This window comes from Somniosus microcephalus, chromosome 4 (assembly GCF_052327205.1).
Source record: "Somniosus microcephalus isolate GS21.2 chromosome 4, FLI_Smic_1.0, whole genome shotgun sequence".
NCBI lineage: Eukaryota > Metazoa > Chordata > Chondrichthyes > Squaliformes > Somniosidae > Somniosus > Somniosus microcephalus.
The window spans coordinates 306286586-306302411 of NC_140990.1; the positions used below are offsets into that span (position 1 = coordinate 306286586).

General features: G+C 40.6%; 1 protein-coding gene across 5 annotated transcripts in view; it reads left to right on the forward strand.

Moving 5' to 3' along the window:
* The window catches only part of mbd5 (methyl-CpG binding domain protein 5), a 236049-nt gene that overhangs the window by 140485 nt on the left and 79738 nt on the right, over window positions 1-15826 (forward strand). For 4 of the 5 annotated variants that reach the window (XM_085986680.1, XM_085986681.1, XM_085986684.1 and 1 more), the window contains exons 5-6: window positions 1661-3757; window positions 6674-6745. In XM_085986680.1, coding sequence (XP_085842806.1) covers window positions 1661-3757; window positions 6674-6745 — 2169 coding nt within the window. The remainder of the gene's footprint in view (window positions 1-1660; window positions 3758-6673; window positions 6746-15826) is intronic. The other variant, XM_085986683.1, reaches the window with a different exon arrangement.

Below are 15826 nucleotides of genomic sequence, written 5' to 3' on the forward strand. Positions count from 1 at the left end.
AGTGCAAGCAAAAACCAGGAGAGGTGTGCCCACTGTTGGTTTAAAAGTGTGCACCATTTACATGGACAAAACACCTCCCATATTTTCAAATGGGCGTGCAATCTTTCACTTCCTGATGGTGACAGCCCTGTAATGTTTACATAGCAAAATTAAATTTTACCAAATTCCTGTTGTATTCCAGAAGTGCTTCAGCTCCCTTTGTGGTTTAGATGCTTCCACTACTATTGAATAAGATTGAGGTCCACGTTGTTGCGGGTGTGCAGACAAGTAATGTTGCATTATGCAGTGCAGCGAAGCGCTCACGAGAGCAACAAACCTGGGATGCATGATCAACGTACAATAATAAATGGAAGAAGCTCCAAAGTTTTCGCACCTGCCTCACTGGGCATTTAAGAAAGAAAGGAAGACTTGCATTTATATAGCACCTTTCACGATCACCAGACGTCTCAAAGCGCTTTACAGCCAATGAAGTACTTTTGAAGTGGAGTCACTGTTGTAATGTGGGAAAAGGAGGAAACGCCTTTTTCGGGTTTTTTTATGACCATACTTCTTGCGTTTCACACCTAAATGAATTTAAGTATTGTTTTAGGATCGTATGGCGCAGGAGGAGGCCGTTCAGCCCATCGTGCCTACGCCGGCTCTTTGAAAGAGCTATCCAATTAGTCCCACTCCCCCCATCTCTTTTCCCCATAGCCCTGCAATCTTTTTTCCTTTTAAGGATAGATCCAATTCCCTTTTGAAAGTTAAAAGGGAATTTCTGCACACTTTTATTTTTTAAATCCCATGTTTTTTGCTCCAAAAAAATCCATTCTGCCTCCCAGACCCCTCTTTACTGGCGTATTTGTAAAGGGTGCTGGACACCTTTTCTGCCGCCTGAGCTGTTAGTCTGGAGCCCTCTGGTTCGTTTGAGAAAAGAAATGTTAAAAAATAAAAACACACACCCGAATCTCCATTTGAGAGGGGCGAGCGAGGGAGGGTGCCAGCATGCATATTAGTGACGCAATCCAAGAACCAGCACTCTGTCTTCGAGCTAACTTCGTGGGGAGAGGGGAAAAACAAATGCTGTTGTACTTGTGGTGTCTTACAACTGAAGTCAGGCATGGCGGAGCGGGGGAAGGGTTGATGCGGGACGGGCTGCTTGTGCAGAGAGAGAGAGAGAGGGGGACAGACATAGAGCCGGGTTAGCACCATGCACGCGCTCACTTGCTCTGGTGCTACTTTCTGTGGCCCATCCGTTAGAGGTGGCTTCACTGGTACAACTACAAGTGACGCGTTCCGTTCCAACGGGGAAAAATGTCCTTCCTGAAACCACCAATCAATGCAGCACTGTCATGTGACTACAAAGATCTGGTCCCCCACCTGGAAGTCTGTCTATGATTGGCTATTGGCTTGAAATCCTCCCTTTGCTCCAACTTCCTGATTTAAACAATGGCGAGGAAAAAGAAAATCAAAGTTAATTCGCGAGAGTTGGCATTACTGGGATTATAGAGATATTAACGGCACTATTTTTTCAGGAGAAGAAGCATAGTGTTCCTCAAAGTAAGGATCAATAGGTGGTGGTGGAGGACTGTATTAACCATGTTTAATGGGTTGAATGGTCTTTTCTTACTCTGGACTTTATGTTCTTGTATATGATTAATCTACTTTTCTGTTTTTTTAGGTGGAACTCCTATGGTACAGTCACGGGCTGCAACTCCAAGAGCAATGAGGAATAAATCACAAGAAGTAATGGCAAATTCTACAGTGCCAGATTACAAGAATACATTTCTGCCTAAATCGATGATGGGGATTCCAAATTCTGCAACGCGGCTTTATCAACAGGAGCTGTGTGGAAGCCCCCAACAGGAGCATCATGGTTATTCTAGGCAGAGACTGGGTAGTAATGATCAAGGACAGAAGTCTCCATATCGTGGAAGTCATGGTGGTCTATCCAGCCCAGCATCATCAGGATCACAGATCTATGGAGATGGTTCTATTTCTCCTAGGACTGATACAATGGGAAGTCCTGATGTGTTTACAAGAAATAATCCAGGCTTTCATGCTGGGCCAAACTCCAGTCCTATTCACATAAATAGAATTCCCCATTCCCCACCTACAGTTTTGATGCAGAATTCTTCATCCCACTCATCCTGTGCTATGGCTGGTAGGACTTCTATACCTCTTTCACCAACAATGACTACAAAAAGCCCTGTAATGAAAAAACCTTCTTGTAATTATTCATCAAACATGGATATGCCACGAATTATGTTTCACAAACCTCCCCAAGGACCCCCAGCATCATGTGCTCTCCAGAAAAAGCCATTGCCCTCAGAGAAGGATCCATTAGGCATCCTTGACCCCATACCTAGTAAACCTAACCCAGTACTTATGAACACATCTAATTTCCAGACAACCATGCACTCTCAGGTACCTATGATGAATGTAAACATGCCTCCTGCTGTTGTCCCTTTGCCAAGCAACCTACCATTGCCAACAGTCAAGCCTGGCCCTGTAAACCATGGAACTCATGTACCAAGGGTTCAACATTCAACTTCCACATCTGTATCTCCTGTTCCGGTCACCTCCCCTGTACACATGATGGGACCTGTAATGGGAAGAATTGAAGCATCACCACAGAGGTCAAGGTCATCTTCCACATCCTCTGATCATGGAAGCTTAATGATGCCACCTGCAGGTCCTCAGTCAAGCTGCAGCGGGATAAAGGTTCCTCCAAGGTCACCAAGGTCATCTATGGGTTCTCCACGACCATCTATGCCATCCAGTCCATCTACCAAGCCTGATGGGCTTCTTCATCAATACAAAGATATTCCTAATCCATTGTTGGTTGGGATGAACAATGTTCTAAATCCTCAAAGTAACCCTTTGTTTTCATCTGTATCTGTTGGAAATGTACAACAACAAAAGGGTCAGCCAGGTTTGCTAGGAATGCCCTTAAATCAGATTTTGAACCAGCATAATGCTGCCTCATTTCCAGCAAGCAGTTTACTTTCAGCAGCAGCCAAAGCACAGCTAGCTAATCAAAACAAACTGTCTGGTAGTAACAGTAGTGGTGGAGTTGGCAGTGGTGGCAATAGTGAAGGACACGGCACTTTAAAAACCATGTTTCCTCCAACAGCCAACATGCTTCTTTCAGTTAATGAGGGTCAGAGTGGTCGTGCAGCACTGAGAGACAAGCTCATGGCACAGCAAAAGGACCCTTTGAGGAAACGGAAACAAGCAACGCCGACAGTATTGAGTATGCTGAAACAGTCTCAGATGGGCAACTCAGGAGTCCCAAAGTCTGTGATTGACTCTCTAAGGAAACAAGGACAAAATTCATCCATAACTATGAATAACACCATGTCTCAGTTACTTCAATCTATGAGTTCACAGAGTTCACAAATCAGTGGCAATAGCAGCATTAGTTGTGGTAGTTCCACTACAGGTATTTCTTGTTCGTCCAACCAACATAACTTTTCAAATACCAATTTGAACTCAGGTTCCATTCATAACCTATCGGCTCAAAATTTAACAAGAGGGGAAGGTATTTCTTGCCAAAATACAAGTACTAATTTAATCCACAGTTGTCCGGGCCCAAATAATCAATTTGTTGGGTTAGTCGGACAGCTCCATGGTAGTGGCAATTGTGGGCTGCTTCATCAGTCTGCAATGACTTTGGGAAATAGTTTGCATTCCAACCATCATTCAAGAATTGCAGCCTCTTCAGTAATGGTACCAAACAGCAGTGGCATTTGTAGCCAAACCAGTGCTGACACAGGTATGGTTTTACAGTGATGAACTTTTCACTAATCCATTGTTTTAAGATTTTGTTTCAAACTTCAGCTCTGGGTACATTTATAATTTTTAATAAGTCTTTTGCAATTTTGGCCCAAGGACTGTGATGTATGCTACATCGTAAGCTTTCGTTGAATATTGGGCAAGTGCTGTTTTGCAAATTACAAAATTGTGTCATGTAACCAAGTTTTATTCTGGTATACTGTCATTGCAAAAATTTCTCTTCACTGACGCATGTATGATTTAAATGTTCATTTCTTCAAGCTTACAAGAATAGTACTTCAGTGCTCTTGATCCTTGAATGATTGATGCATTTCTCCTAATTGTTTTTCTTTATCATACACCTTTCCCAGTTTTCATGTGTGTGACCAACTGATTGGAATATAATCAGTAAAAACTGACGTACCATTATAGCTAAGTTTACAGAATGTTTGTGAAGCCTCAGGAAGATTATCTCCCCTTCTTAATGGTGTGATTTTGAGGAGGAAAATAAATTAGAAACATGAATACACATTTCAATTGAGTTATTGAACAAAAATATTCTTGTTTTTAATGAAGAATTGAATTCGACCTTTTTTAGACTTGGAAGTCATTTGGAGCCAGAAATCTGTTTAACAAAGTGAGGGACGATGCAGACATTGTAGGGGGAGTGTGAAATATTAGATGAGATAAACGTAGAGAGTAAATATTAAGGGGTTTAGCATCTTTGAAAGAAGATAAATCACCAGGCCTGGATGAAATGTATCCCAGGCTGTTAAAAGAAGCAAGGGAGGAAATAGCGGAGGCTTTGACCATTTTCCAACCCTCTCTGGCTACAGGTGTGGTACTGGAGGACTGCGAATGTTGCACCGTTATCTAACAAGGGAGAAAGGGATAGACCGAGTAATTACAGGCCAGTCAGCCTAGCCTCGGTGGTGGGCAAATTATTGGAAAAAATTCTGAAGGACAGTATAAATTGTCATTTAGAAAGGCATGGATTAATCAAGGGCAGTCAGCATGGATTTGTTATGGGACGGTCATGTCATTACTAGATTAAAAACATTTTTGCAGAGGTTAACCAGGAGGGTTGATGAGGGTAGTGCATTTGATGTAGTCTACATAGATTTTAGCAAGGCTTTTGACAAGGTCCCACATGGCTGACTGGTCTGAAAAGTAAAAGCCCATGGGATCCCAAGGGAATGTGGCAAGTTGGATCCAGAATTGGCTCAGTGGCAGGAAGCAAAGGGTCATGGTCGATGGGTGTTTTTGTGACTGGAAGGCTGTTTCCAGTGGGGTTCCACAGAGCTCAGTGCTAGGTCCCTTGCTTTTTGTGGTATATATCAATGATTTAGACTTCAATGTAGGTGGCATGATTAAGAAGTTTGCAGATGATACAAAAATTGGCCGTGTGGTTGATCGTGAGGAAGAAAGTTGTAGACTGCAGGAAGATATCAATGGACTGGTCAGGTGGGCAGAAAAGTGGCAAATGGAATTCAATCCAGAGAACTGAGGGGTAATGGATTTGGGGAAGGCTAACAAGGCAAGGGAATACACAATAAATGGTAGGATACTGAAAAATGTAGAGGAACAGAGTGCATGTCCACAGATCCCTGAAGGTAGCAGGACAAGTAGATAAGGTGATTAAGAAGGTATACAGGATGTTTTCCTTTATTAGCCGAGGCATAGAATATAAGAGCAGGGAGGTTATGCTGGAACTGTATAAAACACTAGTTAGGCCACAGCTAGAGTATTGTGTACAGTTCTGGTCACCACATTATAGGAAAGATGTGATTGCACTAGAGGGGATACAGAGGAGATTTACGAGGATGTTGCCAGGACTGAAGAATTTTAGCTGTGAAGAAAGATTGGATAGGCTGGGGTTGTTTTCTTTGAAACAGAGGAAACTGAGAGGAGACACAGTTGGGATGTATAAAATGATGCAGGGCCTAGATAGAGTGGATAAGAAGGACCTATTTCCCTTAGCAGAGAGGTCAATAACCAGGGGGCATAGATATAAAGTAATCGGTAGAAGGATTAAAGGGGAGATGAGGAGAACCTTTTTTACCCAGAGGGTGGTGGGGGAACTCTCTGCCTGAAAGGGCAGTAGAGACAGAAACCCGCATCGCATTTCTGGAAAGTGGGATTAGGCTGGATAGCTCTTTTCAGCCGGCGCGGACATGATGGGCCGAATGGCCTCCTTCTGTGCTGTAAATTTCTATGATTTTATAAAGTATCCTCCATTAAAATACAGTACAAAAATTATTAAACTGACCATTTTGACCCTTGAATAATATTTTCTGCATTGAAAAGAAATGCAAATTTCTATTGTACTTGTTTTTAAAAAAATTAAAAACGCAAGTGGTTTACATACAAACTGAATATTCTGCCAAGCACTGTGAAACATATGTTGTATTGTTGGCAGATTCAGCTTGGTGTATTCTGGGAAGGATGACTACATTATGACCAATTTGCTGTGTAGCTGCACAACATAATTTCTTGCAACATTTTGGCTCAAATAAGCCAAACTGTTGTGGGACTTTGTTTGGGATAGTTAAAAGCACAGGCTAGCTGGATTGCATTGCAGAAAGAAGACGTAACATGTTGTAAAATGACAGAGAAATCTGTATGACACTCTTAGGTTTCTAGCTCAAGGCAAGGCAGTTGTGGAAAGAAGCTGCATGAAAGCTGGCAAAAATAGGGAGAGAAATGTGCACTTTATTTACAGTAATAAATAATAGCCAGTTTGCTTAATTAAATTATAACTGCATGACAGGAGATGTAGTGATTCCACTGGATAAAAGGAAATGTTTTTCCTTTGCTACAGAACTATTTGCTAATATTTTGTGTGTGTGTGTGTAGTTTATTTTGTAACACCTTTTTCCTCCATTTTCTTGCCCTCATCAATGCTATCCTCTGTCAGGAGGGCAGGATGGTCCATCCCATGGACATCTCCACAGACGACAACGTTGTTCCTTGGTCAACCTGTCAGGAGGTACGCTTGAGTGTTGTAGGAACAGGAACCATTTTCCTTTCCCTGTCACCCCAACCAAATAAATAATTCTAGCCAAAGCAAAGTCTGAATGAAGAAAAACACTCCTTCCATAAAGAACTTAAGCAGAGTAAAAGAAGATAGACCACTCTAAGTATGAAAATATTGCTGAAACAGACTCATGTTGGGGGAAAAAAAATGTTTGCTAGATGACAGTACCCCTTAAGAACCTTGCCTTTTACATTCTTATGATTTTCTATTTCTGTTGATTTCTTGGATATATTTTGTTAACATAATGGTGCATTATCCTTTCATCTCCAGGTCCTAGATTTAAATTAGTATAGATAGATGGCGTTAAAAGTTTGTTCATCTGTTGGGCAATGTAAAGGGAGTTTTTCTCTGCATCTAGTGATGCTCTCTGCAACTTGGCCTTTACAAAAAATGAAGAAAAAATGCCCAAAATGCTGACCGTATATCATTAAAGAACCTGATCTGAAGCAGTTATTGTGCCCCAACAATACTAGGGAAGAGACTGAAGTACTGAAATGATGATGATTGATGAAATATCCTGGATTATTTATTGTATCTATAGATACATAGTGGGAACTGATGGGCTAAACAAAATCATGTGGTAACTGTCAGAACAACACACTGGTTTAATTTGTGTCAATCATTGGCTTCTTGTATGTATTCTATTTATATAATATGTAATGTGGATCCTATTTCATATATGTTAAAATTTTCAAAACACTACCTACTTCATTAGATTTAGGATTATATTTGTCGTTGAACTGTGTGGCATGACATACATTAAAATGTCATGTGATGACCTTTCTGCAGGTGCTGCATGGTAACATGGAGGCTGAAGCTTGAAGGATGAATTTGTTTAGAAAGTTTCCTAAGACTGCCAAAATGCTATCTGTCTAGTCCTAGTCGGTTTTCTACTTGAGGCTAACATATAAACCTAATAAAATAAAGGTTGTTCAGGATTTTTAAAAAAGATGCTTTCAGATTTGTTATGCAAGTGTTCATGTTCTGAATGGCTTGAAAAGGTTCTGGTAGAAGTTGAATGTGGTATAAACCACTTCTATAAATTAAACATGTGTTACACAAAATTGTGATAATTAGCACAGGTAATTTGTTAGCACTCATTATCTGCTCAAACTGACATTTTCACTCCCTCCTGGACTTTTTGTGCAAACTTGCAGAACATGACTAGAAAATTGAACTGCACACGTGTGCAAATCACATGCCATCATGAAAATTCAGTTCCTTTAGAGTTGAGCTCAATAACCATTCTCTCATTTACATCAGCACTCAAACTTTAAACAAAATGATTCAAAAGCATCGTGCATTGCCTAGAATTCAGCCTCTCAGGAATGTATCTGTGCTGGCTCCACATTGGAGCTATCTAATCTAATACAATTACCCTTCCTTTACTTGTTCCACAATGCAGCAGGTAACTTGATTTAGGATGCATAATCATTTCTCTACAATACCTTTTTCATTTTAAATTACTAGGCCACAATAACATCAAAGAATGTGTTTCATTTGTGATTCATTGTTGCCTAGCTATCCTCTGATTCCTTTCCCACCACATAATACTATGACCTGGAGTTCATGGTATTAGTTGTAGTATTTTTAAAGGATATATATTATATAGTCTCCATTTATGATTTGCCAAATTAATCACTACAATCCTGAATTCTAAAGGCATTTGCTTCAGCAATATCTTCAGATTGTATGTTGTCTGCTATTTTGGTATTGTGAATTCTTTACCACTGGTAATAGGTGATTTGTATGTGCACTGTAGCTATGACAAATAACTAAGTAACCTGTTTAAATATATTATGCACTGGGTAGCTCATGATTATGCCTATTTTCAAGTTAATGCACATATAGGTTCAGAATTGAAAACTATGCTCAAACATTTTAATAAATATCAGAATAATGCAGGTTGTTGACAGAAAAATGTGCAACCTCTGCACTTGTGTTGTTTGACAAATTTGATGCATGCAGTTTATTTGACTTTTGTATATCTAACAATAGCAAGAATGGAATGTGCTGAAGGAAATCTGAATTGTTCCTAACCAGGCAAGTGTTGTCAGAGGGCTTATTTAGCATACTCGTACCAATATGCTTTAGGATAACTCACACTTAAGCCAATACACTTTAATGTTGTTTGGTAAACAAGTGCTGCAGCACTCTTCATTTATCAGTGCCACCACCAGTGCTAGAACTATAACCACCAGTACTTCACCTTAGATTTATATAACTCAGAATGTTCTCCCTAGACTAGACCAACCCAAGGACAAAATGTATGATGATTCTATGGCTCAAAAATAATGTTATGTCATATTATCATAAGTAAACAATTGTGTATGAGGAATAACTTTATTATATGAGTACCATTTAACTTAGTTAAGAAGTTAGCATGCTTACTGAAATTTCACATAGAATAAGCCAAACATAGCTAAGATCAGAGTCCAGAGCAACAAGAACTTACATTTATATAGGGCCTTTAATGTCACAAAATGTTCCAAGACACTTCACGAGCATTAATGATCAAAATTTGACACTGAGCCACAGAAGGAGCTATCCGGACAGATAAGAGGTAGGTTTTAAGGGGTGTCTTAAAGGAGGAGAGAGAGGTAAAGAGGCAGAGAGGTTTATGGAGGGAATTCCAGAGCTTGGGACCCTGGCAGCTGAAAGCACTGCCGCCAATGGTGGAGCGATTAAAATCGGGAATGCGCAAGATGCTAGAATTGGAGGGGCACAGAGAATCTCGAAGGCTTGTAGGGTTGGAGGAGGATTCAGAGATAATGAGAGGACGAGGCCATGTAGAGATTTGAAAACAAGGATGAGAATTTTTAAATTGAGGCATTGCAGGACTGGGAACCAATGTAGGCCAATGAGCACAGGCATGATGTACAAACAGGACTCGGTGCGAGTTAAGATACGGGCTGCAGAGTTTTAGATGAGCTTAAGTTTTTATGTAAGGTGGAAGATGGTAGGATGGCCAGGAGAGCATTGGATTAGTCAAGTCTAGCGGCAACAAAGGCATTGAATAGGGTTTCAACAGCAGATGAACTGAGACGGGCAGAGTCGGGCGATGTGAAAGAGATGGTGTTTAATTTTGTGGTTTCTAAATTATTAGTCTTATCTACTGTTGAAAGAATCACCATCTTTATTAATCTCAACTGAGTTATCTTTTCATTTATCTCATCCTACTGACGCACAATAGCAAAATTAGAAGTAAATAAATAATCTCCTCCTTGGTGAACTGTCAGTATTCGCTGTCATTATCCCTCTGAAACTGACTAACTTCAGGATTTGGCGCATACGCATCTAAACGCAGAAATTCTGAAGTCATGCACTGTTCCAACACCGGCTGCGCTGTGGACACCGCCCCCCCCCCCCCCATAGTTGGCAATCCGTGAAATCAGTGGAACTGCTGAAAAATTTACTCTTTCAGTGCTAATATCACTGTTAAATACCCCCATTAAATGTTCAGCCTTGTTGGAATAGGTGTAACTAGGGTTTTAACAGCATATTGACTGCTAAACAACCGTTCTGGCCCAGAAAAAATAATTTATATTTGTGGCATGACAAATTTCTCCAGTCTGATTAAAAAAAAAAAAATTACTAGATATTTAAAAAAATATATAAAGTTTGTTCATAGTTTATACCTTAACCTCATTTGTATGTCCCAATCTCTCTTTTGTTCTCTAACATTTTTAAAAAGTGCAGATAATCAGTGCTTTTCATTTCCTGGTTTGCTGTCTGTGAGAATTCTTCAATGTGATTGGCTGCTTAGACAGCTTGATGACGTCACTGCTGCATCGCACGAGGGATCCCCTATTGACAGCACTACAATCAATAACACGTCGCGAAACTAAAGTTTTCATAACCAAGATCGCGAGATATATACACTTTAAGATGATAAAGAAGGACATAAGAATGACAAAAAACAGGTTAATAGATTGGAGAAAAGCTGATTTTGAGGGGCTGAGAATAGAACTTAGGAAGATAAAATGGGCAACAATATTGGCAATGATGTAGAACGACTGGGAAACATTTAAAATGGTGTTCAACAGAGTGCTGGAAAAATATATTCCACTAAAAGGAAAGAATAAACTAAACACTAATGAGACTCCTTGGATGAATAAAGACATAAGGGAGCAATTGATGGTAAGGAAAGAGGCATTCACTCCTTTGCTGTCTATGTACTTAATGTATGATAAGAGAGAATGCAAAGGGAGTAGGAGAGAAGTCAAACAATTAGGAAGGCAAAGAGGAACTATGAAATTAAATTATCAAGGAACATAAAACAAAATAGTAAAATATTTGACAGGCACATCAATAAAAAAAAGGAAGGTTGGGATGGGAATAGGGTCATTAAGGGAATGGACAAAACAATACCACAAGCAATGATAGGGAAATGGCAGAAATATTAAATCATTATTTCGCATCGGTATTTACCAAGGAGATAGAACAGGTGGACATAACATTGGATGATGAGCAATGAGATAAGTACATTTAAAATAAAAAAGGGGATTTATTAAATAAACTAATCAAACTCAAAGAGAATAAAACCAATGGCCCGGATGGATTGCATCTACGCATTTTAAAAGAATCGAGGGAAGAGGTAGCAGAAGCATTACTACACAAATTTAATAATTGATTAGAAAAGGGTGTCATGCCAGAGGACTGGCGTATAGCTAACGTGATACCTATATTTATGAACGGGGATAGAACATGTCCAGTCAGCTTAACATCGGTAGTAGGAAAAATAATGGAATCCCTACTAAAGGAGAGAATAGAAGAACATCTAGAAATGAAAAGTATAATAATGAATAGTTAGCATGGATTTCAAAAGGGAAAATCTTGCTTGACCAACCTTACTGAATTTTTTTGAAGAGGTAACAGGGAGAGTAGACAATGGTAATGCAGTAGATGTAATTTATCTAGATTTTCAAAAGGCCTTCAATAAGATACCCCATAATAGACCAATGAATAAGGTCAGAGATGTGGAGTCAGGGGACAAGTAGCAGAATGGATTGCTAGCTGGCTTCAAGACAGAAAGCAGAGAGTAAAGGGTAGCTATTCACAGTGGCAGAAGGTGGGTAGTGGTATTCCTCAAGGATCAGTGCTGGGACTACGGCTGTTCACAATTTACATTAACGATTTAGACTTTGAAATCAAATACACAATTTCTAAATTTGTGGATGATACCAAATTGGGGGAGATAGTCAATACTGAGGAGGACTGTAACAAATTACAGGAGGACATTAATAAACTTGTAGAATGGGCAAATAATTGGCAAATGAAGTTCAACACAGATAAATGTGAGGTATTTTGGTAGGAAGAATAGGGAGGTCACTTATCACTTGGAGGGTGCAAGTCTAGGTGGAGTAGAGGAACAAAGGAATCTCGGAGTACAAATCACTTAAAGTTGCGACAGGTTAGCAAGGCCATAAAAAAAAAGCAAACCAAGCACACGGGTTTATTTCTAGAAAGGAAGAAAGACTTGCATTTATATAGCACCTTTCACGACCACCGGATGTCGCAAAGCGCTTTACAGCCAATGAAGTACTTTTGGAGTGTAGTCACTGTTGGAATATGGGAATATGGCGACCAGAACTGCACGCAGTGCTCCAAGTGTGTCCTAACCAAGGTTCAATACAGATTTAGCATAACTTCCCTACTTTTCAATGGGATAGAATTGAAAAGTAGGGAAGTTATGCTAAATCTGTATCGAACCTTGGTTAGACCACACTTGGAGTACTGCATGCAGTCTGGTCGCCATATTCTAAAAGGGATATAGAGGTGCTGGAGAGGGTGCAGAGAAGATTTACAAGGATGATACCAGAAATGCAAGGGTATACATATCAGGAAAGGATGAACAGACTGGGTCTCTTTTCTCTTGGGGGAAAAAAAGAAGGATGAGGGGTGACCTAATAGAGGCCTTTAAAATTATGAATGGTTTTGATAGAGTGGATACAGAGAGAATGTTTCCACTTGTGGGGAAGAGCATAACTGGAGGCCATCAATATAAGATAGTCACCAAGAAATCCAATAGGGAATTCAGAAGAAACTTCTTTACCCAAAGAGTGGTGAGAATGTGAAACTTGCTACCACAGGGAGTGGTTGAAGCGAATAGTATAGATGCATTTAAGGGGATAGAGGGTTATGCTGATAGGTTTAGATGAGGAAAGACGGGAGGAGGTTCGAGTGGAGCATAAACGCCGGCATGGATTGGTTGTGCCGAATTGCCTTTTTCTGTGCCATATATCCCATGTATGTGATCTCTTCGGATAGCTTTCTTCAAGGTCAGCGGCCATTGAGTCTGTACTCAACACTTTTTTTAAAACAAGGCTGTACGTGGAAATTATTTTTGTGTATAGCTGGAAAATATTTTATTATAAATGGGGTCTTTGAGTCATTTCTTCCAAATAGCATGATTTACTTATATATTAAAATGTACCACAGAATGCAATTCTCAAGGCACATGATATAAGCCAAAGATACCAGGTATATTTTTGCAAATGACAATTCTTGGAAAATATTTAGCCTTTCAGTGGATATATTGCTTATGTATTTTTATTGCTAAAATTTTTTAAGATAAATTTGGATGCAGGAGTATTTACTCTCTGCAGTCTCTTCCTCTAAGATTCCCTGAGTCTGTCACCGCAATGTATGCACACCAATGGGATAGGTCACAATTTGGCGTCTGGGTGCCGAGGCTATTATCCCAATTTTCACTCCAATAAGAGTAATCCCTTGCTTATTCTTTTCTGTAGATATGTGCACGCAAACATTCAAACCCTCCTCAATAGTACTCTTCATGCAAGCACCGTCAGCATTTAGGCTGAACCAAGCATGTCACACATAAGAAAAGTTACTTGTAGAGCAGGCCAGCAATTTTAATTGTCACATGTTATTTTGGAGCCTATAGTATTTTATGTTGCTTTTTTCAATAAACTCTCAGATCTGGCTAATTTGATACTGAGATTTGAGCATGTACATTGTTCTGCTTCTACTGTACTTGATAATCAACATTATAAATGTGCTTTACCAAAGGGGGCTCTTGTAGCTGGGACAGGAAATATCGATATTTTGCAAGCTGGAAAAAACATTTGATCCTCTGAGGCTAAATGACATTTTTGCTCTTGAGCGCCCAATTTCAGCTTTTTGTTTTGTTTTGATATACAAAAACTTGCTATTTACTTTTAACAACAACTTGCATTTTTGTACTGCCTTTTAACGTAACTGATGTCCCAAAATGATTCACGGATAGGTATGAGGAAAAATGGATGTCAAGCCAGAAAAATGTATAAATTGACATACAAAATAAACCAGAACTTTTTGCAGGCTTATATCATTCTCAGTTTGTAATTTTACAATTATCTAAAATTATTGTGCATCTACATGATGAAAACATGCGGCTAGTAGGAAACAATGTTTTTATTTTATTCGTTTATGGGATGTGGGCATCGCTTGCAAGGCCAGCATTTATTGCCCATCCCTAATTGCCCTCGAGAAGGTGTTGGTGAGCCAACTTCTTGAACCGCTGAAGTCCGCGTGGTGAAGGTACTCCCACAGTGCCGTTAGGTAGGGAGTTCCAGGAATTTGACCCAGCGACGATGAAGGATCGGCGATATACTTCTAAGTTGGGATGGTGTGTGACTTGGAGGGGAACTTGGAGGTAGTGGTGTTCCCATGCGCCTGCTGCCCTTGTCCTTCTAGGTGGAAGAGGTTGCGGGTTTGGAAGGTGCTGCAGTGCATCTTGCAGATGGTACATACTGCAGCCATGGTATGCTGGTGGAGGGAGTGAATGTTTAAGGTGCTGGATGGGATGCCAATCAAGTGGGCTGCTTTGTCCTGGATGGTGTTAAGCTTCTTGAGTGTTGTTGGAGCTGCACTCATCCAGGCAAGTGGAGAGTATTCCATCACTCTCCTGACTTGTGCCATGTAGATGGTAGAAAGGCTTTGGGGAGTCAGGAGGTGAAACACTTGCTGCAGAATACCTAGCCTCTTACCTGCTCTTGTTGCCACAGTATTTATGTGGCTGGTCCAGTTAAGTTTCTGGTCAATGGTGTCCCCCAGGATGTTGATGGTAGGGGATTCGGCAATGATAATGTGGTTGAATGTCAAGGGGAGGTGGTTAGACTCTCGCTTTTTGGAGATAGTCATTGCCTGGCACTTGTGTGGTGCGAATGTTACCTGCCACTTATCAGCTCAAGCCTGAATGTCATCCAGGTCTTGTTGCATGCGGGCATGGACTGCTTCATTATCTGAGGAGTTGTGAATGGCGCTGAACACTGTGCAGTCATCAGCGAACATCCCCATTTCTGACCTTATGTTGGAGGGAAGGTCTTTGAGGAAACAGTTGAAGATGGTTGGGCCTAGGACACTGCCCTGAGGAACTCCTGCAGCGATGTCATAGATTTATACAGCACAGAAAGAGGCCCTTCGGCCCATCGTGTCCGCGCCAGCCAACAAGCCCTATCTATTCTAAATAACAACAGAAAATGCTGGAAAAACTCAGCAGGCCAGGCAGCATCCGTGGAGAGAGAAACAGAGTTAACGGTTCAGGTCGAAGACCTTTCGTCAGAACTGGAAACAAGCAGGAAATGGAAAGCAAGTTTAGGGGCTGGGGAAAAGGGGAGGGGATGAAATAACAACAGGGAAGGTCAGTGATAGGATAGAAAGCAGGAGAGATTAAGAAATCGATCTATTCTAATCCCATTTTCCAGCACTTGGTCCGTAGCCTTGTATGCTATGGCGTTTCAAGTGCTCATCTAAATGCTTCTTGAATGTTGAGGGTTCCTGCCTCTACCACCCTTTCAGGCAGCGAGTTCCAGATTCCAACCACCCTCTGGGTGAAAAAGTTTTTCCTCAAATCCCCTCTAAACCTCCTGCCCCTTATCTTGAAACTATGCCCCCTGGTTATTGACCCCTCTACTAAGGGGAAAAGTTCCTTTCTATCTACCCTATCTATGCCCCTCATAATTTTGTACACCTCAATCAGGTCCCCCCTCAGCCTTCTCTGCTCTAAGGAAAACAACCCCAGCCTGTCCA